Raw genomic sequence first — 24,262 nt, forward strand, 5'->3', positions numbered from 1 at the left:
GTGCATTCGTGTAGCTAAATCTGGGGGGTTGTGATAAACTAATACATAGAAGTCACCTTCGGGGTGTGTACAGGGCCGGCATCTCGCTCACCCACATGGGTTGATGTCTTTCGGCTTCCTGTACCATCCAGTTCGCCCAATCTCTTCTCTGGAGAAAGACATTCCACTTTCCATCTCCCACCCAGCCCGCCTCTGCCATCCCGCCATCTTCCGAAGAACTCCCCAGCACTGGCACTCTGTACAGTGTCCAGTCCAACCCCTGACCTTCCTCCTTGAAGACTTTTTCGATCCCAAAGATTTCCAGCTGTGCCCTTCGTGCCACCACGAAAATCACGCTATACGCAAGGAGCCGAGACAATGCAAAGGAATCGCGCTCATCGTAGCAGCTGATTGTGCCCATGGCAAGAATACGGCGCACATTGTGCCTCCTCATCAATTTGAGAATCAGGCGGTAACCGTTTGCTAGTTCATTCCTAGGACAAAATGGCCCATTCGGACCAAGCGATGACAAAATTGCATCTTGGTCTTCGATTGCTTCGGAAAGGGTCTCTTCATTGGACAGACTGCCTTCAATGATCTTCATCATTGCTATTAGCACGCGAGAGCGCTATATATAGTAACCCAAGGAGTGCGGTTTATAGTGTGGGATACCTTCACTTTGTGAGAGTTTCTAATATCTTCGGGAACACGGTGTTGATCTCTAACATGTAGCGTCACATCGTGGCCGTGCTCAATGGCCTTTCGAGCTGTCCACGCTCCCACTTTCCCAGTGGCTCCAAGTATGAGCAACTTCATATGCGAAAGCAGGTAGTAAAGAACAGAAAAAGTATTAGACAATAATAGAATCCAGCATTCACTTGAATACGTCGAATTAAGAGGAAAGCAACAGGCGCATGAACTGTTCATTCACCAATTGCTCTTTGCATCGAGGAATCCGGATTCAGTATCCGGCCACCAGGGATGTTAAACTGTGATCAAGTATATACTGGAAGTGGTAGAAAGAGTAACGCAATCGCTGGGTGATTGCGATCAGCACAGAAATGAAAATACCATAGCGGGAGAGAAGGAGAAAGGAAGTCAGCTGCTAGTAAGTGTTGCGAAGTTGCAAGATGCAAAGACTCAATGCCCTATTCAACTAAAACCCAACAACCGAAGCCGTGCAATCGATCGCGAGGATGTGAAGTGCTGCTCCGGTTGTGTTTTGAAGTTTGGCTCCTGACGTCCACCTGAAGTTGCCACTGGGACGTTGCTTTTCCGCTTCCGAACCGAACCGTCGGGCACAACCGAGAAAACTGGGAAGTTTGGCGAAGACTTAAAAAAGGGGATAATAATAAAGGGAGAATAAGGAGCAGGTTGAGGGTGCACATGAGATTATCCAAGGCAATGCAATTTACACTTATTGCACTGGAAGGTATGTAGTTATCTTCTTCCCAGGTTAGATAAAAATCTGCAAATCCGACTCGTATGATACCAACTTGCCCCCCTGGCCCCCTGAAAATATGATAACTAGCAACATTTTGTGAGAAAATGAAAACACAATAAAACAGGGTACGCTTGAACACGCTATGCAGGGCAGGAAAAAAAAAAAATTAAGATATTAAGAAACACAAAGCAAATCAATTCCCTAGTTTCAATTCCATAAACATGTATTTTGATCATCGTCACGTTGGCTGCATTTTATATATCAGATCACCAATGCAATGAGGAAATAATAGATTGCAACATTTCAACACTTCACAGTATACATAGTGGAGATAAAGTGATGGAAAAGTCTCATCCTAGAAGTTCCACATCAAGTCCAAGAGCGCGCATGAACAAGTTAACATTACCAAGTCGTTGACTGGCCATGTCCGCTGGTAGTGTTTTGCTCTGAGCGACTGTCTCCATAACTCGGTCCCTGACAAGAGGGGGATGTTAGATCCGCATTCCTTCTCCAAAGCATATTTGTGGGTATAATGGAGAAAGAAAACTTACTTGACCGCAATAACCAACCGTTGCTGTTGCTCTGGGCTTGCTCCAATGCCAACAGCGGCGAGAAACTGCCACACATACATATCATCTCCGCTATTAATAGTTCCTGGGAAAATGCTGCCGAGAATCGGTTCTAGCCGGTCAAACAGCTGATTATAAAGATCTGTCCATTGTTTCCATTCCTCATCGTCCACTGCGCCAGCTTCCTTTACCAACTCCGCACGACTTAACAGCATAGTCAAGATGCCGAGGCCTATCCGTGTCTTAGATACCGCCTGGACGTTCGTCCGGAAGATGACGAGACCGACAAGCCCAATGATGAATTTGAGAGGAGCTTCGGTGACGTAACCCAATAGACTCGGCATAACGGCTTGCGAAAACAAATCAATCTCCTCGCGGACAGGTCCAGGGGGCTGGGTTTCCCCGGGCTGTAACTGTGCTCGCTGGACGACGTCTAGCGAATCTAAATGAACGATTATCATAGTGAGAATGGTGACTCGTTGCTCCTGGTCTATATGGCGGAATATTCGAGGGATCGCCTTTTTGCCCTTAGGATAAGACAGGAACGCAATAAAAGGATGGGTCGTTGTAGAACCGGGGAATATAGGTTCGTGGACTTTCATATCAGTCCATAACTTTCGATTGAGAGCATCCATCTTCTGTCTCCATTCAAGATGCTTCTGCACAGCTTCTGCATCTTCAGCGTCGGGTGGTGGAGGCATTTTTCGTTCGTGATCCTCCATTCTCATCAATGTATCGTATGCATTTTCGATGTTATTTAAGATAGACTTGCGGTCACTCGGACTAAGCCCGGTTTGAGCTCCTTTCTTGACATTGGCTGGCTTATGACCATCCGCGCTATCGGGGCGTTTGATATTGAGGAGTGTCCTTGGGGTTTTGGCATTGCTGAATGAAATTTTCCCTAAACTACCTTCAATTATCAGTTGCTTGTTTTTTGGGCGCAGTTTCGCAGCTTCAACAGCACGCTGAACTTGCTGCTGCATGCGTTGCATGTGATTGTCAGCGTTCTGATACTGCCTTCGGCCCATATGGCCCCCCGAGCGGCTACCGGTTTGGAAAAGATAGGTCTGGGCAAAATGACCGAGAGGCTGTCTTGGGTGCTGTCGGGGTGCACCGCGAATTTGGCTATACACTTGATAATAAAAGTCTTCTGACAGTAGGGAATCGGTATCTGTCTCTCCCGTATTTCCTGTTGCCGACACTAGCTGCTGTAGCTGTATCCGGGTAATAAAGTTTTTATCTTGCGGGGTCATCAAGCCATTTCCTTTCGAGAGAAGGTGAATTTTATGATTTCGCTTGGCACGTTTCGCATCCTCTGCCAAAAGTGCCCTGCGATGTTCTTCGGAAAGCTGCGCGAACTGTGGGTGCATTGCGGCGATTGAAGGTAGCTGCGGCCCTGTAGTTGCCGATGGCGCGGCGTGTGGATAATGACCTTGAATTTGTAGCCCAGAGTGTCTCTGAGGAATGCTTGGCATACGATTCTGATGCTGTAGGGCTTGGATTGACATATTCTGCCTTGGTTTCTGTTCAGGGAAAGGCCGTGGAGGCTGGCGCTGAAAACCTTGCGGCGGTGGGTACTGCTGGTGTTGGTTTAACGGAGGAAAATCTTTTTGTTGAAGTTGAGGGAATGTGTCGGGCTGGGGGAAGGGCTGTTCGGGGAATCTTAGATTAGAAAGTGCTCCTTGCGGGATGGTCGCGGGGAACTGCTGAGACGGCGGAGGAGCAGTAGCTTCGGTTGCATGCTGCGGTCGTTGTGATTGCGCGCGCATCTGTGCTTCAACTTCTTCCAAGCTCATCATCTTTTTGGATGGAGCAGCCGGTTTTGGCTGTTCTGTCTTTACTTTTTGTGTAATTCCTGTTCCCCAGACACTGGATTTCGCTTGGATCTCAGGGATATACCCGGGGTCCTGGTATGGCTCATAGCCTGTCCTTTTCGGTTTCGGGGCTGCATCGGGCGAAACGGAGGGTTGGGGTTGTTCGTTTTGGTGCTTCAGGTTGTAAAGCACTTGCTCTTCACCCAAAATGTTGGTCATCTGAGCCGTTTGGCCGAAGAAGTCAAAGTCTTTCCCCACAGGTTTATCCTCATTCCCCGCCGCCTCTCCGAAAGTGTCTTCGTTAAAGGCATCTTGGGCATCGTCGAGCCGGTCTCCCAACCCGTCGTAGGTGTCCTCAAAGTCAATTCTAAAATAAGGTCAGCATTCAAATGTATAGCGTTTAAACACTAAAAAAAAGAAACAGAAACCGCACGCGTCATCGCCATCGGTGAATCCATGCGCTGTGGCACGAGCAACTTCGGAGAAAGGATCAGGGGCCTCAAAAATACCCCTCGACTCCCGTGCGGGAGGACGATCGTTAGGAAGCGTGGTATCAAAGCCAAAGAACGACATGACAGCTGCGGTGTGCGAACCGAGGGTGAGAAAGGAGTGCGGAGGGGGGAGATGAAGGTGAATGCGATGCTGCAAGTTCGAATGTATAATGATAATAACCGGCTGCATAACAAACTCTTTCCTAAAGAAGACTGCCTGCCAAGCCCACTCCCCAGCTGCTTATATAATCTGACGATTATGCGAGTGGGATACGGTGGGAAATAAAGACCTGAAGTGCTGTTACAGCCGCCGTACGACTCGATACACCTTTCCTGTCCATCTGGCGGCGAAAATTACGCAGTATCGCGTACAAAGGAGGTAACTCAGTGCCTTAGTTCTTGGCCCCTTTGTCAAGCCGGTGGGCGATGTTGCTTACATGCAATTCGACCATTTGGCATCGAAGTTTCATCACAAGTGTTCTTCGGATGTTTTAGCTAGCCAGCAACCTCTTCCGGCGTGCTTTCGTTTTGCTCTCGGGTCCGGGGGCCTCAAGGTGATATGAAATACATCGCATTTATGTGATCTCGTTGACATTACCCCCATATGCCACATTGCTTTGTCGTTCATTCACCCGTTTACCAACCGCCTCCAACACTGACGCATTAATAAAGACTCCCTTAAGCGGAGAGATTTTTTGTTTATTCCACTGGCTGCCTTTGCATATTTTGTGCTTGATATCAGTTTTCTTATCTTTCATTTGTGCTGGCGAAGTAATCATGATGTCCGGGAAGTACATACGCTACATACTCTTTGCAGTGCTGGTGAGCAATTATTCTATCAAAACTAACGTATTCCCGACAACACATTGCTAATTGCTTTACAGGGCATTGCAATCCTCCACTTCATTGCCTCATCTTCCCTACCTAGGCCTAGTATTCCTGCTGCTCTCACTAAAACGAATCCGAAACAAAATGAGAGCCCCCCAACACAGCCTGGAAACGTCGGCCCGCAAGCCACCACTGCTGGTGGCGTTACAAAAATGCAAACGGTTTCGTTGTCCCAACCGACAGAAGCAGCACTCCCTCCCACTGGAAACACTACTTCTGGCCCCAAGTCTGACAGAGAATCTGGAAAATCAGACCGTGTCAGCGCAACTTTCGTGTCTTTGGTGAGAGACTCGGATCTTTGGGAAATGGTGAAATCTATTCGACAAGTCGAAGATCGCTTTAACAGGAACTACCACTACGACTGGGTTTTCTTGAATGATGGGGACTTTAGCGAAAACTTCAAGACCGTCACCTCCGCTTTGGTATCTGGGAAAGCTTACTATGGCAAAATTCCAGAGGAGCATTGGTCTTTCCCAGAGTGGATTGATCAAAACAAAGCTGCTGAAGCTCGTAAAGAGATGGAGGAGAAGAAAGTTATTTACGGTGGCTCCATCAGCTACAGACACATGTGCCGTTACGAATCGGGCTTCTTTTTCAGACATGAACTCATGCTCAATTACGATTACTACTGGCGTGTTGAGCCCAGTGTCAAATACTTCTGCGACATTGATTTCGATGCATTCAAATTCATGAAGGATAACAAAAAGAAGTACAGTTTCGTTTTGAGTCTCCACGAATACAGAGAAACGGTTGCAACTCTTTGGGACAGTGTTAAAAAGTTTATGGAGAAACACCCTGAACATATCGTTCAGGGTAATAACCTGGAATTCGTGTCCGAGGATGGAGGTAAAACATACAACATGTGCCATTTCGTATGTGCTAATTCTTCGTCCTAAAGATCGAGTGTATGAATTGGCTGACAACTTCCAGTGGTCGAATTTCGAGATCGGTGATTTGAACTGGCTACGCTCGAAGGCATATCTGGATTATTTCGATGTCCTTGACAAGGATGGGGGTTTTTTCTACGAAAGATGGGGCGATGCACCAGTACATTCCATTGCAGCATCTATTCTGCTCAAAAAGGAAGAAGTTCATTTCTTCGATCAAATCGGCTATTATCACGTCCCCTTCACACACTGTCCGACTGGCGAGCAGAGAAGAACGGAGTGGAAGTGTGCTTGCAACCCTGGGGATAATTTTGACTGGAAAGGTCACTCATGTATGTCTAACTCTAAAATTTCAATCTCTCACACGGTCTGAATGCTAATTGTGTTGTTACAGGCACTACTCGGTTTTTCGACCTCCTCAAGTTGCAAAAACCCGAAGGTTATGAGAATGAGACCTGACTAGCAACCCCAATCTGGCCTAAAATTGTCGTCGGTGTTCTCATCTTCATCGCTTTCGTGTTGGGTATCATCTCCCGATTTCCACTACTCCGAACTGGCCCTCTATCTGTCTTGCACAGGCTAGGAGTCTGTAAGTTCTGAATACTGGTTTGTACCAATTGGATAGCCCCTCCTGTTTTCTTGACCCATTTACAGCGCGTTTGGATTCGTTCTTGTTTTCGTTCTGGTGTGTCTTTGTTTTTCTCTTCTTTTTAGCTTGTGCCATTTCCTATAAATATCCTGTACAGATAACGAACTTGGGACGAGGGAATTTCTCGGCATGTATGATGCATACTTGAATCTGGAGGATCCTTGTGGGGTTCTAGGAGTTAGGTGAATACGTATCTGCTGATAATACATGTTATAAAAGAAATAAATGGAACACTCTAGCCCCTAGGGATTGGTGTGTGTTGCGCAAAATTGGAATGACTGATGTATATAAATCCTAAAATTCGAAACCCGCCAACTAGCCAGACTTCGGCTTCTTCGTTCCATATTTTGATCTGCTGGTTATGCGGCCACCAACACCGCTCTATTTCAAATGGTCAGTAATTGGACACTTGGAGGTCAGTAGAGGCGAGGGAAATTTCACATACAAGATCTAAAGCTCCACGGACAACATGATATCTCACACCAGGGCAATCTTGTGCTCTCCCCCCCCGAACTAAAACCACGCTATGCTGTTGGATATTATGTCCTAAACGTCGAAGGAAATTGCAGTGTTAGCGCCGGCTTTCTCTCTCACCTATGAAAGGGAACATGTAAAGGATTCAGGGAAAAGGTACCTTCGCCGGGAATATATGCAGTCACCACTCTACCACTGCTCAATCTAATTCTTGCAATCTTTCGTTCTCCGGAATTGGGCTTCTTGGGTTTCGTGATACCCGTTTTGAGACACACGCCTTTCATTTCCGGGCGGTTGACAAGGGCCGGGGAGCGCGGCTTGCGCGCTTGTTGCTCCTTGCGACATCCGCGTCGGACTTGATTGTATGTTGCCTGTGGGCGGGATGTGCTGGAGAAGTGTGCGATCTGGGTTTTTTGGTGGAGCAGCGTGGCCAGTGGAGAGCTACTCTTGCAGGCGCGGAGTTGGAGAGCAGGGTGGACGGGTTTTGAGGCAATGGAGGGGAATTGGCGGTGGACGAGGTGCCGCAGGAGGCGGATCGTAAATGTGGAAGGAGTAGTGGGCATGATGACGGTTGTTGGCGGAAGAGGAGAGGAGGAGAGCTGCTGATTGCGAAGTTATCGCGCGCAGCTCATCGGCGACGATATGCAAATGCTTCAAATCGCTGGAAATTCTATACCACGTGATTTCCGAAAACCAAATTGCGTAGTTGGTTGGTTTGGTCGGCCGAAGGAGCTTGACGTGTGGCTGATTGCCTTGAAGCTCGACCACGACGACGGCGAGTGCAGGGCGTTCATTCTTACGGTTCTCTGGTGAAGATACCAACATAATTGATTGTTTGCTGGGCAGAAAATTTCCCCTCTATACTCGAATAGTTCGCTCACTTCCTTTCCACCCAATCCACTTATCACCCTTAACCACGACCCTGCAACGATGGTATGTCTCACCTGGGGATCCTTCTGTCACCAGCTCGCCTTATTGATTCCTATAAGAAGACTAACCCATTCACAGTCTCTCCGAATCGTGCCTCCCGCTAAACACGCCACTCAAACATCCAACACCACAAAGCACGGCGCCACTCCTCACCTGCACAACGGTGCTCCATCAGCTCCCGGTGTCCCAGACACACTTCGCGCGTCCCTCACCGCCCCAGTTCCTACATCTGGCCTCCAAGCCCCTTCCTCAACACATCCACTCGAGGCGCGGTTACTCCAGTGGCGCCAGACGCAAAATGCGCTAAAGATGGAGTCTCTTCGACGGATATACGGCATTGCCGAGCCGGTGCGACGGGGTATGGAGATGAAGATTGTGCAAGAGGGACAGTGGAAACCTGCAGCCTTGGGCAGAAGCAATGAAAGTAGTATACATGAGGATATCCTGGCTCTCGGAGGAAGGGAGACAGAGGTTACGTGGGAAGATGTATTCCATGGTATGTTGAGTGGCTCTACTGTCAGGGCAGTGGTCCTGCGTGTCTCTAGTTTATATGCTATCGAAAGGAACTCTCTTGGGGAAACTTTGCTGATTTCTTCTCCTTTTTTGGCAGCCGATGATCTCCGCGAACCCCCCAACTTTCATGATGAGATGGAACAACGACTAAAGATGAAATGGTGATAATGACTGCTAGTTGTCTCTTGTTTTACTGTCCTCGGACCTGGGTTTCTTGCTATGCAGCGTCTTCGATGCGTTTTAGATGAAGGATTCATGTAGCGTTATGTATAATTAGAAATACATAACTAAATACGTTGAGATTCTTGAACCCGTCTCCTTAATTCTCGAGGATTCAACCTACAGTGAAGAATGCTTTGCCGTACCCAAGATTCACTAGTATCTATTGTCCAGCTCTCGAATTGTGTCCAACCGTTCGGCGTTGCATTCAGACGCTGAACCCTGGTCATGCGAATTCTGCTTTTAACTGATAATATTTACAGAATTATCTAGTGCTCTAAACACAAATTGCATTGCTACATTCCTTATTTATTCCATACCTATTTCCCTATGCTATGAATCCATTCTAAACAATCAGCCGCCTCCATAATCCACTACAGTACAGTTTCTGGGGGAGCATATAATGCTGTTTTTTATCAACCTTAAAGAACACTCTTTTTCTCACGCGCAGGATGCCATGCAACTGCCTCTTCATGCCGTAACAGTATGTTAAGTTCAGCTTGCCCAATTTTGGGAGAGTGCAACTACAGCCGTTCCGGCTTACATATTTAGTCCGATTGCGGGAACCACAGTTGTATGGTATCTTCATGTCATAAATTCGCCTCTATAGTTAACAAGAATGGGGTCATGCAAGAGGAAACATTGGCGAAAAAGGAGAAAATGCAATGGATCCTAACATGCTCATGTGCAATGGCAACGGGCTGACGGGTGGGGATGATATAAAATAAGAAACTGGAAAAAAATAAAAATAAAAGTAAAAATAAAAGTAAAAATAAAAAAAAAGGGAGTAATGCTGTGGCAAACAAAATAATTTGCCATCAAAGGGCAGCTTAACAATGCTGAACCAGAAGGATCGTTAAGGTATCGTGGATGTAAGGCCCTGTACTCCGTTGGGAACCATACCAACCAGAGCCTCGAAACGCAGAAAAGCGGGGAAAACACCATGAGATTTGAACCAATGAGCACCAGCAGACCCGTTGCCAGTAAAAATGGCCAGACTTCCGTTCTGTACAGATATTGTTGGTCGGGGAGGCGAGTGAGAAAGACTCGCTATGCATTAGGGAAACGCGGACAATCGAAGACAGGTATAGGAGATTACGATGATGTGAGTGAAAATGGCTTGTGTGTGTAAGGATAAAAAAGTGAATGGCACCTGGCGTAGTCTCGCATCCGTGCAGACCATTTGTGGAGTACGGAAACATATGCAATCCAGGATGAATTGGTAAAAGGGCAAGCCAGACGCGGAGCCGCCATGAAGACACCATCTCCGCGCACTTCCATAGGCCTTTTCAGTAGGCTCGGCTTCACAAAATGATGCAGCGACACGAAGGGCTTCGGTCGCCATCCTCGCGGTCACGGTGATAATGGCCCTTGGGAGCTTTGGCATCTTCCTCGTCGACGATATCCTGGGGCTTCACGGTCATATGGACAACATTGGGAGCATCTCGATTGAATTTAGAATCTATCACGTAATTCAAGTATTAGCAAAAATGCGAAATGGAGAGAACGCTGCCATGAGAGCATGAGAGGAGTCACTCACCCGATAAGGGCGCCTTGTCGTCAAGGAGTTTGCCAAAGGATATTAGGCGAATTAAACTTGGAGAAGATGGTCGAGGCTCCCATTCTGCAGAACAAGCGATGTCAATCACTGTAATCTCGTGGTGAAGCCATAAAGCGAGTCCTTACCTGATCTCCACTCCCTCCATATCAATTCCTTCAGGGTATAAACACTCATGGCGAACGGGTCATTATCGGGAACGTTGACTTCACGTTTGCGCAAATATCTCCCATCAATTTTAAACGGATGTCTGGCGCCAGTCGTCAGGAGCAGAGTGATCACCAATGGAATGCCAGCATCTTCGGATTCTTTAGGGGATGGGCTGGGGAGATCTGACGAAGGGCCTATCGCAGGGCTCAGCGGCTTTGGTTCTGAAGACTCGGAGTTCAGCTGGGCCTCTGGCGAGAAGGTCTGCGGTTGTTGAGGAGTATCTGAAGTCTGTTGGGGCTGCTCCGAGGGCGAGGTCGAGGTCGGAGACATGGTGACGATGGCTAGGCTCTCCGAGTTGGAGGCGGACAAGGGAGGCGGGATGCCGGAGTGCTCTGCTGGCGGAGGAGTCGAGGATGGTGGTGTTAATGGCTCTGTCTCGCTTCGTACATCCAGTTGATTTGTTGAGGGGACAGTCTGGGCTTCATCTATAGGCGAAGAAGACACCAGTGGTTGTGAAGAAGCTGTATTTCCAGATTCTGGCTGTGTGGTTGGGCAATTTGATTCATGGCTGGAACCAAGGTCTGGCTCCTCAGCGGTGTTTGGTGCCATTGTTCCAAGTTCCTAGCCGGTTTCATAAAATATAATAGGTGCCCGTTTGGCCTGTGAGACCGCAACAGAGTTAAATGTTTACTAACAGATAAAGAACAGCAGCCACAAAAAGAACAGGCAAAGAGGTGTTGGACATGAGATAGCTGGCTGCTACTCCTGTACAGTGGAACTTCCGAGTGGTCGTGACGATGGCGGAGGAGCGGTTCACCCTTGCAGCGAGCCGGTTTCCCCTTGGAGTTGGCTGTCTGGGGTAGGGACGCGCGCCGAGCGGCCATCGCTGGGCTCTCAGCCACGCCCAAGCCTCCACCTCTGTCGAGCGCACCACGACTCGCCTGCCTGCTGCCATCGTCGCCGCTTCACGTTCTCTGGCAGCCCAACTCCACCGATTGACTACAGTCCCCAGAGCCTTCAAGCCATCGAAGACAGGAGTGTATGTACGATACCCATCTACCCCTCATTCATTAACCCCTGGTCTGATCCGAAGGCCTCTCCTGGGCGACACAGACAGTTACACCAAGAACGCCAAGCACCCATGAATGCAGGAGCTGCTGGGCGCCAAAAGCCGCCATCGATCCGCAAAAGGTTTGAAGGCCAACTCATCCGAATCCGAGTCCCAGTGAGGAGCTACAGGGAGTTTCTAAAGGGATCTGGCTGCATTTCATCATTGCATCACCTCTCATCTTCATGGTACGGGCCTGCATTTTGTCCAACCCATGATGCTACCTTCTTGTCATCATGCTTCAAACGGATGTTCCCCTCTCCTATCCGTGTGAAGTAGCTGTCGTCATTCTTTCAGGCTTCGCATTTAATTTCTGAGCAGCACTCTCCATTTGCAAAGAGAGTGACAATCTCCATGACAGTTTTCTGGAGCTTGTTCTGCTCCATTTGATAATTATCCATAGGGAATATCATATTATCAGGCAGGCGTGGATATGTCCATCCTCAATCTCGCCTGCTGACAGAACTACCTTGTCAACTTAGCAGCCACCCTTAACTGCATCCTTCCTTAAACCCTTTGATTACTCTGCACACTCCTGTTGAATGCAGCATTGCAGATCCCTACTGAGCAATGCATTCTTTGTCAGACAAAGAAAACCTTCTGGTAACTAACACACCATGTGGCTACATCCTGACTTTAGCATGGCTTAAACTGATCAGATTGTCAGTTTTAACAGTTTCCTTCTCATGTTCTTTAGCATGAGCCATTATGTCTGGATGGCCACTTTAGGCTTTAGTTCAGACCATATCTAACCAAGATCCAGGTCATTTAATCTGAGACTGACTTTACCTCTGCTATTCTGTTTGCTCTAAATCTATCTAAATCCTTTTGTTCGGACCGCCTGTGTCCTATTCGGGTGAAGGTTATTTTTCATTCAATATCCGATTTGGACCTGTCGACTTTGGCCAGTCTGGGAGAGAACAGCCCAGGCTGTGGCTTTATTACATGCAGAGCTCAATAGAAATGATCCTGACAGACTCACAGGAATTCTACCCAATTCCAGTTGAAAGCCATAACAATATCAACTGGGCAAGGTACCCAAGCGGACCGCGAGAGGTGATGATGGCGGGATCTGCTTTATTGCAAACGCCATTTCTCATATGTTACTCACCCCCCAAACCATGCTTGTGGTTGACAATGAAGCATGTGTAAGGTGGTTGTCCTTAGAACAAGAGACTGATCACAATCTTGACTGGAGTTCAACAGTAAATACTGAGCAACCAAGGGGTCAGAAGCAGTCTCATCCGCTCGGCAACTTGTGGAGCCAGCTTATGTACCCAGTGGAGTGCTTGGCATGGACCGTGCACGAGCTTAACCTCAACCCTTCTCCGAGTCTGCATCGTACAGTATGCTCCCAAAGTCGATGCCACTAGCTGGCTCAAGGCCCCGTTGGTGAAGCTTTCAGCTAAATCTATAGCATCAATCACCTAAATACACTCTACTCTGTATGTCCGGCTGTGATCTACTGGCCCTAGGGCTGTGTTTTGACAACATATCATGCAGCTTAAAATAATTGCTAAATGCTCAGTTCTTTGAGGACACCCAAATCAAGGGCAAACCGCTGGTCTAATGGGAGACACAAGCCGAAATGAGCAGATTGTGGTAATACAGGGGCCTATAGCTTGACAGTCGAAGCATTGATGTCAAAGTAATCATCTTATACTAGACACATGTCCGTGCCTTTAACATTGATAGATATACTAGCTTTCAACATCTGATTTGTTTATCTTTCTGGATGCTCCGCAATGGGACAACAGGACGAATAAATCTCTCGCAAAAGTAGAAGCTTGGGGTATCTCGCTGGACTATGTGAATTCACTACTCTACAGGCAGCATTTAGTGTTACGTTTTTCTCCCAAACAGTGGATGCAACAACCTTGCACACTCCTCACATCATATCCAACCACTATAACGCACCGCCAGCTCATTTTTCAAACCCTCAGATCCGTAGCCAACACCGAGCAATCGTACTTTGCCAATTTTCCCACCAAAATCATCTTGCACTGAGCTTTTCCAGCCATCTGCCAGGTCGTGGATTGCATCCATGACGGCAGGATCATCCTTTACCAGAAGCATGAGTGCATCATATCCGCCCGCGCCGGGAACAACGCCACCAATGACCCCGTCAATTTTCGAAAAGGCATTCAATAATTCTGTCTGCACCTCAGGTTCAATGGGAACCCCGCATTCCTTCGTCATGGACTTGATCCACATCCTAGTGCGAGTGATCAAGTTGCTGAGCTCATCATAATTCTGGACTACATTGCGGTTTTGTGCCAATCGCTTGAGCTCGAGGCGAAGCTTTTCATTGTTCCGCTGTAGCCCCGTCCAGAGCAGCTCTGCGTCCCCGCGGTTCTGTTCCCGCCACTCCAGCACCTTTTTAACCATGCCGGGGGTCTGCGAACCGCAGTCGACGTCGCAAAGGATCATTTGGAGCCCCCTTGGCAGTTTAAATCCAAAGTCTACACACTCTGTGTCCCAAGGCTTTTCGGTATTGAGGTCTTCAACAACTGTAAATAGGCGCTGTTCAAACTGCGGGGAGCCAACCTCGCCCAGGTCGCTGAGAACAGATGGTGAGAAACGACGGTAAAGACAAGATCCGTACACGGCTGCCGCAATGTCAAATCCAGAGCCTACTTTACCTTGGGCGGCACAGTGAGCAGCTTGAGCCAGGTTATGTAGTTTATCCCGGACTGAGGGGAGTTCTTCGGGTTGCACGGTACGGTGGATAACAATAGCAGACACCAGAGCCGTGACAAGAGCAGCCGAGGAGCCTAGACCCGTTTTGTGTGCTTCCTGCAGTTTCACTCCAAAATTCACGAAGCGACCTCCCCTGTTTGGTATGGAAGATGTTGCAGTTTCCGAATAGTAATCGTTATCCGCAAGGATGGTAACGGATAGGGAACCGAAATGTTTCGACGCAGCGACATAGCTCACATATGTCAAAGCGTAATTCAAAGAGGTCTCGACGAAGGGGTTTTGGGGACTACACACATCAATAATTGCGCTAAACCGGTGAGCCGTCTCGGTAATAACGCAAATGCTTACCCGTCATTGACTTGCTGAACTTTGACTCCTCCGCCGCTCTCGACTCTCTGGATCCGATATTCCCATACTGCATCAATGAACTGCGGCGACTTCACAATAATCATTTCTTCCGACTGCTCCTCATGTTCTTTCCCTTTGGCTACGTCCCCTTCCATGCCATCTATGGGTGTATCGCCATCGGCGTGGACATTTAACCCTCCCTTTGGCGATTCACCTGCGCTGGCAGATGTTCTTCTTCCCCCTTTCCCCATCGGCAACTGTTGTACAATAACATGGATCCTTGCATTCAGAGCTAATACAGTGCCGGTATAGTTGCGATCCAGCACCAAGTATCCCCCTGTCAGAAGCACCTTTCCAGGCGCCGAGACGGCCGTTTCTACGGGTGGTTCATGCGGCATCGCGTCAAATTTCTGCTCTTGTATCCCACCTAACTTGTCTTATTGACATTCGAGTGTGTTAGAAGCCGTTTACGAAGAGGTGCCAGCGGGAGGGCGTAGCGGTGCCGGGGGAATTTGTGCGATGCGTCTATGCTCGAAACAGGATACTGGACGCCGTGAGTTTCAGTTTGCAATGGTATTGCAATTATCTGAATGGCTGTTGGAAAGGGATACTTACACGTGGGAATGAGGCGATATATTGTTGGTATGTTGACGCTATTCTTGGTCTGCGCTTGAATTAAGGGGAAAAGAGGGGCAGGGGAGAGGAAGAGGTGAGAGATCAGCGGACCGGATCACAGTTTTCAAAGAGACGCTGAATCCATAGCTTCTCTTGCAGCTCGAGCTCAAGAAGCTGAAATGATATTAGTTAGACCGTTTTAGACGTCCGAATCGGCAAACACCGTGTGGCTTCGAGGCTGAATGTTTGACAGTCTACTCCGTACATAACTTCTGGCGCCCGCGTCGCAAACCTAAAATTTACGTATTTTATCGCCGCTACTCCGTACTTCGTATCACTGAATTTTGGCATTTGTGAATCCATGAAGGTCAAACCTTTAGCAGGTCAACAAACAGTAATAGCAGACAGTCGGTTTTGAAATTTTCAAGCTTTCAGCACTTAAATTGAGCTGAGCGAATGCATGACTTGCTAACAAGTTCATGTATGGTTTTGAGGAATCCTTCTACGGATCCCCTGTTGTAATATGGTTGTTTGAATTCCAGTCCTGTTTCGCGCTGCGCTTTTCAAGCCGTTCCTTTGAGATGACTAATATGATTAAGGATGCGGTCAAAAGGCTCGCGCAGCCTTTCCTATCCTGTGTACGGAGTACAAATGCACAATACTTGAATGGCAATCTTATCTTAATGTTCAGTTGGCCAGATTGGGAGGGCGTCTGATCTAGCTTGGGTATGGCGGGCGCTGTACCCCGTAGTACTTGTACATACATACAAGCAAATCGGCCAAGTGCGGTAAGACATAGATGGTGAGTAATGGATTTGATGCAACCCGGGTCAACTGTGTTGCGACCTTGCATCAAGCGATCCGAGGGTTAAAGAAGGTTGTTTCTTCGTCGCGAAAGTTAAAAAGCAAAAAGTAGAATTAACCACGTGATAAAACCACTTTACGCGTCGGGCTCGGCATATTAATGTTCCGAGGGTACGCGTCGCGTCTCTTATCCTCACGTGAAGTTTTCGGGTTATCAGCTTCTCTCTGGGCAACACACGACGGCGTCGGGATGGGATTGAATCTTTCCTTGCTAAGCGTGTTTGTCGTTCCTTTCTGAATCGTGCCTTGATCCTTGTCATTATCCATCTGTGCTCCCACCGTCGCCATGTCGAGTCTCCTTGATACCATTCTGCAGTCAGAATCTGGCCCTCCCCAAGGCGCAAGAAGGGGAATCGTACCGCAATCAGATGCTCCTCCGAGTTCACGCCCCAATCTCCCATCAGAAAGCAATGCACAGATGAGTGAAGCTCCTGAGTTTGCAGACGATCAAGTTGTTGGCCCGGGGGGTTCCATTCCCCGCCGACCCCGACATCCCATGTATGGTAGGGGCCCGCCCACATTCCGCGATGTTGCCGGAGAGAAGGTTCAACAGGCTTTCGAGGAGCTGTTGGAGACACATATGGAGGATCCTATGTCTTCTGGTGCTCCTCCCTCGTCTGAAATGCTAAGTGATAAATACTACGTTTCTCAGATACATGGAATGGCGAAGCTTCAGCTGTCCACTCTCTATGTCGATTTCACCCATTTGACGTCTTTACCGAACCAAGTCCTGGCTGACGCCATCGCTAATCAATATTACCGATTCCATCCTTATTTGACGAAAGCTTTGCACAACTTAATCGCGAAATATGAACCTCAATATTTTAGAGAACATCGACAACTTGGGAGCCACTCATCACAAGCGAGCACATCCGCCATGGCTGTAGACAGCAGCGAACCTGACCCCCTCTCGGAGAAAACTAGATATCAGCAAACAGACAAGGTCTTTTCTTTGGCCTTTTATAACCTTCCTCTTGTCTCAAGGTTACGTCAACTGCGGACTGCACAGATTGGAAAGTTGCTTTCAATATCCGGCACAGTCACAAGAACGTCGGAAGTTCGGCCAGAGCTTGCGATGGGGACATTTATTTGTGAAAGTTGCAATACACCATGTCCAGATATTGAACAAAGCTTCAAATATACGGAACCTGCACTTTGCCCGAACCCCACATGTGGTAATCGCGTTGGCTGGCGCCTAGATATTCGCCGAAGCACATTTATTGATTGGCAAAAGGTCAAATTGCAAGAGTCTTCCCACGAGATTCCTACTGGAAGTATGCCGCGTACTATGGATGTGATTTTACGCGGAGAAATGGTGGATCGAGCAAAGGCAGGAGAAAGATGCATTTTCACTGGTACACTCATTGTTATTCCTGATGTCAATCAACTGGGATTGCCTGGAATTCGCCCAGAAGCATCAAGGGACTATGGCAATACGCGTGGTGGTGATGTTGGCGGAAGTGGAGTTACGGGTCTTAAATCACTTGGAGTTCGAGACCTTACATACCGGCTGGCATTTCTAGCGTGCATGGTGACTCCTGACTTGACTACTCCAGGTCAGCCCACAAGTCAAAGTCTTACTGGGCACTCTCAAAATATCCTTGCTTCGTTAAATCAGGTCGACCTGCCCGAAGAAGTTGAAGATATGGCCCAAGAACGACTGCTCCAAACATTTACCCCTAAGGAGGTCGAGGAGCTGAAAGAGCTCGTTCATACGAAATACATATATTCGAAACTAGTGGATTCCATTGCACCTATGATTTATGGTCACCGATCAATTAAGAAAGGTTTACTCTTACAATTGGTTGGCGGTGTTACGAAGAAAACAGTTGAAGAAGGTATGCAGCTTCGTGGTGATATAAATATTTGTATCGTGGGCGACCCGTCGACAAGTAAGAGTCAGTTCTTAAAGTGAGTACAAGGCCACTGAATTGGGTTTCTAAGTCCCGTTTGCTAAATGTTTGGCTTAGATATATATGTTCTCTGCATCCTCGAGCGGTCTACACCAGCGGAAAGGCGTCTTCTGCTGCTGGTTTAACTGCTTCCGTGGTAAAAGACCCGGAAACCGGTGAATTCACTATCGAAGCAGGTGCCTTGATGCTTGCGGTATGTGTTCAATCCTTTAATCCTAAAACTTCTGGTGACGTACTAATAACTATATCTAGAATGGTGGAGGCATCTGTGCCATTGATGAGTTCGATAAGATGGATATTAGCGACCAAGTCGCAATCCACGAAGCCATGGAACAACAGACGATTTCCATTGCAAAAGCGGGTATTCATACCACTCTCAATGCCCGAGCAAGTATTCTTGCTGCCGCGAATCCAGTCGGTGGCAGATATAACCCCAAAGCCACCCTCCGTGCCAACCTCAACTTCAGCGCTCCTATTATGAGTCGATTCGATCTCTTTTTCGTTATTCGTGATGACCCTAATGAAGCCGTGGATAGAAACTTGGCTGAACACATCGTTAACGTTCATATGAACCGTGACGAAGCAGTGGAACCTGAGATCCCAACTGAAATGTTGCAACGATACATTAGGTTCGCCCGTACGTTCAGACCGGTGTTCACACCCGAAGCTAAAGAATTAGTGGTGGAGAAGTATATGGAGCTTCGCAATGACGATGCGCAAGGAGGCATTGGAAGAAGCAGCTACCGTATTACTGTGCGTCAACTGGAAAGTTTGATCCGATTGTCGGAAGCGGTGGCCAAAGCAAACTGTGTCGAAGAAGTAGTGCCTCATTTCGTCCTAGAGGCTTACAATCTTCTTCGACAGAGCATAGTTACTGTTGAGAAAGATGATATTGAAGTCGACGGTGAAGTGACAACTGGAAATCAAGACCATGAGATGTTTGATGGCGATAATGAACAGCGTGATCATGAAGGAGATACCGCAATGGGCACTACAGAAGATGTAATGAATGCCGATTCCGCTGCGCAACAGCAACAATCCCAGAAAACTAAAATTACGTACGATAAGTACATGAAGATTCTCAACCTCTTGGTCCGACGGATAAACGAAGATGAAGCAAATATAGGCGAAGGTGTGGAGGAAGAGGATCTGAAACTCTGGTATTTGGAGCAAATTGAATCGGAATTGAATAGTGAAGACGATGTTGAGAGAGAGAGATCATTGGCGACGAAGGTGCTCAAACGGATGGTGAAGGTATGCGAAACCCCAAATGTTCTTAACGATTTGCATTGGTGAACATGTCTAACTTGCGTCTCTGTATTTAGGATAATATCCTCATGCAAATTCGGGGAGAAGGCCTTGTGGATGCAAGCAATAGCATGCAGGACAACACCCAAGATCGAGTTGTCTATGTTTTGCATCCCAACTGCGCCGTGGAGGAGATGTGATATAATTTTGGCCAGGAGCTTTTAATGACTCTCACACTTCCATTGCATTATTTTCTTGCTAAGCTCCATTAAACTCCATCCAAGCCAATTCAAACGCCAGGCAACAAAACAAACGCTCTAAGAATCCATAGCAACCAGCCCAATCATAGGGAATTATGACGGGGTATATCAAAGGGGCATGAAGGGTATGAAAGCGGCATAACGTCAAAGGGAAGTTAAGGGTGCTTTGTGCCCATACACATGCAGACCAAATAGCCTCTATCATCAGGCTTCGTCGTCCGATATAAAAGCGAATCCATCCTCCGCATCATCATCCTCGACCACTCCAAAGATTTTCAAAATATCTTCAAGTGAGTCCCTGGAAGACTACCTGTCAGCAAAGCAGCTCTAGGCACAGGGATTTTGTGCACGACTAGATCCCACCTAAATGCGAGCGCGTCCAGGCCCATCGTCTTCTCAATATTGCTCGATTTTGCATTTTGGATGAGCTGGATTCGGTCATCAATACTGTTTTTGACTGTGATCCGAACTATTTCCACTTCCTTCTTCTGTCCATATCTAAATAGGCGGCAAAAAGCCTTGTAGGAAGAATGTAATTAGTAGGCGGGATTACAAGCTAATGTAGGGCTGTCTTAGTAACTTCGTACCTGCTGCTCCATCGCTTCGTTCCACCACAAATCAATCAGTATGCATTTCTCTGCCATTGTCAGGCTCAAGCCTGTTCCTCCCGCTTTGAGAGAAGATATCAGTACACGGATTGAGGGATCAGTGCGGAACTCCTCAATTTCCCTGTGTCTCTCTGAAGGCGGCACATTTCCAGTAAGCTTGCGGGTGGTTGTCAGCCCAGCACTCATAAAATTTTGGAAGGGGATATATGAGATTTATACCGTTGTATGCCCCCAGCCTTCAACGACACACATGGAGCTGAGAATTTCCACCATTCCAAGGAACTGGGTGAAAATAGTGACCTTTGTCTCAGGATCATTTGCGAGCCAGGCAGCGACACAAGATCGAACAGATGTCAATTTGGCGCTAGGCATCAGATGTCCAGCAAGGCTAGTCCAGTTCTTGCTGCCCATTTCCTCGGGTTTCTCTTTGCTTCCAGCCCTGTTAGTAGAAGACTGATCGTCGCATGGATCTTCGCCTTCCATAATGCTGTGATAGAGGGCCGGAATTGCATCACAGAATGTGAACTCATGAACTTCTAAACTGCATGAGCACTTGACTCTGTTTCTATCTCTCGAGACGATGGTAATACAAGCATGGCAATAAATATGCATGCAAGATGCGATGTAGGCAATGTACGGTGATGACTTGCATCGTGCACATTTCTTCACGTCAGCGCTACAATCTGCACTATTCAGCAGAGTTCTATATCTGTCGAGGATATCCTCCTGCGATAAAGTCCTCGGGTTTGCTACCGCATTTTTAGCTCCCAACACGTCATCAAGAGTTGGTAGAGGCTGTTTCGAGAGAAGATTATCAAAGAGATGGATAATCTTGAGATCATCGGCCTGGGCATCGTCTCCAACATACGAGCGTAGCTCTTTCATCACGTTGTCTGTTAATATATCTTGCAGCACTTTCTGAGACAGGAGCAAATGGCTTGTGAACATGCGAAGCTTGAGAAGCAGCGGCCATTTTCCATTGTGGGTTTGAGACAAACAAAACTGATCATCATCACCGACTAAGGTAATTAGGGTTCGAAATTGCATATAGCTGTTGTGGTTACATATACTTACGGATGTAGGAGCTCATCATAAACTTGATGATTTCCCGGTACAGAAATTTCTCCACGCGGCTGAATTGTACGGTGATCGTACTTTCATCTATATCGGGAAGCTTCAGAACGGGAAGGCCGAAAAGAGTCTGTTCGTGGGTTCGACGCAACATATAACCTCGCAAGAGATTGGAAAGCCGGGCGTGATTAACTTGGCCATTCTTGGAACTTCATGGTTAGCTAGATAAAAGCGCTGGGAGATATTGTCGTTACCGGGCAATAATTTTTGCAAAACCTTTCAAAATTCCCAGTCTGGGGAATTTTGAGAAACTCGAAGTAGGGAAAAAATTCTAGAACATTGCTGTGCATTTATTAGCGCTTAAAAGCCACAACGCATCTGTATTTAGAGTAGATAAGAAAAATAGCCTCCAGGAGTAATTACTTGTGGACAGGGGTCCCGGTAATAATCCATCGGAATCGCCCTGAGAGCATGCGCACAGCCAAACTTGTTTTCGATGCATGATTCTTAATTTCGTGTGCCTCTATGTTGCGCCTTAAGTGAGTATAACTAAGAGGCAGACTTGGAAACCGAACTCTCACCGTCCAAAATTATTCGATGGAAGTTAGTTCGGTGGAGCACACCGCAAGTTTCATAAAATAATTTACGCCATGTAGCTTGATTTCCACTTTCTTTGGCTTTATTCCGGGGAAACTCAAGCTCGGGATACGACTTGCGGACTTCAGAGTACGTGGTGACACTATAGTTGTCAGCTTGGCGAGATATCAAAAAGAAATCATAGATACTTGCATAACACCAATCTTATCAAGGCAATAAGTGAAGACATCATCAGGAAGCTTTGTTGTCGCGTGATGTTGGACAACACCGCCCAAAACGTTAGGCTTGCAATGCTCGTGTAGTTGACTCATCCTGCCAGAGTTAATTTGCAGGTTATTTAAGCTGACTATGTAGATTGAGAAGGTTACCAGTGGTTTACTAAATGTGGCGGAACAACAATCAATGTGGTTTTTGCGTTATCGTCTGGGCCTGGTCTGCCATCCACCATATTGGCTTGTGCAGGTTAGTGGTTAGTCTCACACAGCAAAAGTGTGTTCGTACCAATTGCTTGTATTGTTTTCCCAAACCCCATCTCATCACACAGGAAACCACCAAAAGGAGCCACTGGGGAATTCTCACGATCTCGCTGCATGCATATTAGCTTTGTTCAGCCCTCAAGATTTGATAGGGAAATGAGAGAATTACCATGAAGGCTACTCCCAAAAGCTTAAAACGGATTAGCATTCTGAACACATGAAACCACACACAGATTCACTCACCTGGTAATGAAATAAACTTGTCTTCATATCTGAATGAAGCCAGCTGCCATTTCCGTCTGCCTTGGGTTTCCTTGTAAATTTGATAATAGCAGACATAATAGCATTTCTATCAGTGCTAACGACTTTTGGATCCGCTTGTGGGATATTGGCAATAAGCTCCTTCATTGCTTTATCCTTTGCCTTCGCAGAAAATGAGGGAATCCCTGGTTTAGCCGCATTTGCCTTTGCAGCTTTGACAATACCTGATGAAAACAAACCATGCAAATTCATGTCGACGACCTCCCCCTTTCGGTTTTGTCTCGATTTCTTAGGTTGCTGTTTGCCGTGCTTATTTTGACGGGACGATTTCCCTTTATGGACGCCTTTGCCGCTAGTTTTCTAAAAACGGTCAATAATACTGCTATCCGCAGCGGATTATCAGCAATATGAAGAAAGACACACCCTTTTAACAAGACTCTGTCGAAAGGCTTCAAACCCGGAAGCCGCAGTTTGTCTCTTAACCTTGGCGTCGATCTTGTTTCCGGCCGTTATCTGCTTTCCTTTGCCCCGTTGCTTTGCCTCGCTTTTTGCGCGTCCCGCAGTGGACTTAGTTGCGGTTCCTTTATCATCATCTGAGCAAAAGAGCTGATACTTGGTGTTGCCTAAGCTTAGTTCGCTAGCGGAAAAGGAACCCAACGGAGGGCCAGCATCTGAGGGCGCATAACCCGGTTCTTCTTCACGCTTTTCTTTCTGGCTCTTGAGCCTCTTCAGCCGTTTAAGCTCCTCATTCTGGGCCTTCTGAAATTGCACCTTCTCCAGTAGGCTAGGGTTTTTTTTAGCTTCAAACTCTGATTTTATTTTCTCAAATCTGTTGACGTGTCAGAGGATAATTGCCACACATGAAGGTATCACGTACGCTTCATTTCTCTCTGAGAGATCATCGTAGTATTCATCGTCAAAAGTAAAATTGAGGGAGTCATGCTCAGTCGTGGAAATCAGCTGCTCCGTCCCAGCCGCAGCGTCCCCAGTCGCCTCAACCGTAGATGAAGCCTTGCCCATAGCACTCATCCTCTCCTGAGGCTGTGAATGAGTTTGTGCAATAGTCTCCTGTATTCCATGGTTATCGTAAATAGCAGTGTTAGCTTCAGCATCATTGTTCAGCTGCAAAGCGAGGCCTTGCTCCGTATTCCCAACTTCTGGGAGCATAAGAGCTTCTTCCAAAGTAGATGCCTCGGTTTCAGGTTCCAATTCTATATGTGAGGGATCCGGTTGCTGTTCCATCATGGAGGTCGAATTTTTGCCCATAAACGCAAATGGATCGGACTTCTGCAACACAAAAAAGGAACTTGAAATTGATGAGGTGAATGGGTGAAGAGGAAATTGGAATGCCCCTGGATATCAAAATTGAAAGAGCAAGCTGTTTATAAATAGAGAAAATCTGACGCTAGGCGACAATGACGAAGCAAAAGTTGAGCAAAGATAACACGACTAGGGAAGAAGGGTGCTATCAATCTGATCGCTGTCAAGCAAGCAACCAGCTGAGCAGAAGATCTCTATAGGATATTAAAGGAATCAGCAAAAGGCAACCTTGATCACAGGTATAGAATGAGCAGATATCAACTGTGATCAAGGTGCAAAGTGAAATGGAAAAAGAAACAAAATCGATG

At 47.2% G+C, this 24,262-nt stretch overlaps 9 protein-coding genes across 9 annotated transcripts; 3 read left to right on the plus strand and 6 right to left on the minus strand.

Moving 5' to 3' along the window:
- Positions 1–52: 52 nt before the first annotated feature.
- Positions 53–795, minus strand: CIMG_00720 (uncharacterized protein; the record flags this gene model as incomplete). Its single annotated transcript, XM_001246948.1, has 2 exons — positions 53–577; positions 652–795. 2 exons carry the CDS (start codon positions 793–795, stop codon positions 53–55), a joined length of 669 nt encoding a protein of 222 aa, XP_001246949.1.
- Positions 796–1,773: 978 nt separating this feature from the next.
- CIMG_00719 (topoisomerase II associated protein) lies at positions 1,774–4,472 on the minus strand (the record flags this gene model as incomplete). The annotated part of the gene is made up of 3 exons (XM_001246947.2): positions 4,240–4,472; positions 1,975–4,173; positions 1,774–1,897 (listed from the first exon to the last, which is right to left on the minus strand). The coding sequence occupies exons 1-3, from the start codon at positions 4,377–4,379 to the stop codon at positions 1,774–1,776; spliced, it is 2,463 nt and encodes an 820-aa protein (XP_001246948.1). The 5' UTR covers positions 4,380–4,472.
- A 282-nt stretch (positions 4,473–4,754) lies between these two features.
- On the plus strand, positions 4,755–6,965 carry CIMG_00718 (glycolipid 2-alpha-mannosyltransferase). Its single transcript, XM_001246946.2, has 4 exons — positions 4,755–5,119; positions 5,182–6,057; positions 6,116–6,404; positions 6,467–6,965. The coding sequence occupies exons 1-4, from the start codon at positions 5,075–5,077 to the stop codon at positions 6,529–6,531; spliced, it is 1,275 nt and encodes a 424-aa protein (XP_001246947.1). The 5' UTR covers positions 4,755–5,074; the 3' UTR covers positions 6,532–6,965.
- Positions 6,401–7,794, minus strand: CIMG_00717 (putative mitochondrial 37S ribosomal protein MRPS12). Its single transcript, XM_001246945.2, has 3 exons — positions 7,356–7,794; positions 7,167–7,267; positions 6,401–7,102 (listed from the first exon to the last, which is right to left on the minus strand). The coding sequence occupies exons 1-3, from the start codon at positions 7,756–7,758 to the stop codon at positions 7,037–7,039; spliced, it is 570 nt and encodes a 189-aa protein (XP_001246946.1). The 5' UTR covers positions 7,759–7,794; the 3' UTR covers positions 6,401–7,036.
- Positions 7,795–7,984: 190 nt separating this feature from the next.
- Positions 7,985–9,085, plus strand: CIMG_00716 (20S proteasome maturation protein Ump1). The gene is made up of 3 exons (XM_001246944.2): positions 7,985–8,128; positions 8,204–8,621; positions 8,736–9,085. Exons 1-3 carry the CDS (start codon positions 8,126–8,128, stop codon positions 8,801–8,803), a joined length of 489 nt encoding a protein of 162 aa, XP_001246945.1. The 5' UTR covers positions 7,985–8,125; the 3' UTR covers positions 8,804–9,085.
- Positions 9,086–9,429: 344 nt separating this feature from the next.
- On the minus strand, positions 9,430–11,174 carry CIMG_00715 (uncharacterized protein; the record flags this gene model as incomplete). Its single annotated transcript, XM_001246943.2, has 3 exons — positions 9,430–10,319; positions 10,398–10,481; positions 10,544–11,174. 3 exons carry the CDS (start codon positions 11,172–11,174, stop codon positions 10,162–10,164), a joined length of 873 nt encoding a protein of 290 aa, XP_001246944.1. The 3' UTR covers positions 9,430–10,161.
- A 2,266-nt stretch (positions 11,175–13,440) lies between these two features.
- Positions 13,441–15,553, minus strand: CIMG_00714 (phosphomevalonate kinase). Its single transcript, XM_001246942.2, has 3 exons — positions 15,337–15,553; positions 14,722–15,265; positions 13,441–14,659 (listed from the first exon to the last, which is right to left on the minus strand). Exons 2-3 carry the CDS (start codon positions 15,117–15,119, stop codon positions 13,567–13,569), a joined length of 1,491 nt encoding a protein of 496 aa, XP_001246943.2. The 5' UTR covers positions 15,120–15,265; positions 15,337–15,553; the 3' UTR covers positions 13,441–13,566.
- Positions 15,554–16,391: 838 nt separating this feature from the next.
- CIMG_00713 (DNA replication licensing factor Mcm6) lies at positions 16,392–20,221 on the plus strand. Its single transcript, XM_001246941.2, has 4 exons — positions 16,392–18,111; positions 18,171–18,306; positions 18,366–19,367; positions 19,439–20,221. The coding sequence occupies exons 1-4, from the start codon at positions 16,487–16,489 to the stop codon at positions 19,559–19,561; spliced, it is 2,886 nt and encodes a 961-aa protein (XP_001246942.1). The 5' UTR covers positions 16,392–16,486; the 3' UTR covers positions 19,562–20,221.
- Positions 19,826–23,900, minus strand: CIMG_00712 (uncharacterized protein; the record flags this gene model as incomplete). Its single annotated transcript, XM_001246940.2, has 14 exons — positions 19,826–19,919; positions 19,985–20,139; positions 20,209–20,385; positions 20,449–21,248; positions 21,304–21,502; positions 21,555–21,642; positions 21,724–21,823; positions 21,882–22,039; positions 22,266–22,350; positions 22,399–22,483; positions 22,543–22,563; positions 22,617–22,994; positions 23,058–23,463; positions 23,512–23,900. 14 exons carry the CDS (start codon positions 23,898–23,900, stop codon positions 19,826–19,828), a joined length of 3,135 nt encoding a protein of 1,044 aa, XP_001246941.2.
- Between the last annotated feature and the right edge of the window lie 362 nt (positions 23,901–24,262).

This window comes from Coccidioides immitis (assembly GCF_000149335.2).
Source record: "Coccidioides immitis RS genomic scaffold supercont3.1, whole genome shotgun sequence".
In the NCBI taxonomy this organism is placed as follows: Eukaryota; Fungi; Ascomycota; class Eurotiomycetes; order Onygenales; family Onygenaceae; genus Coccidioides; species Coccidioides immitis.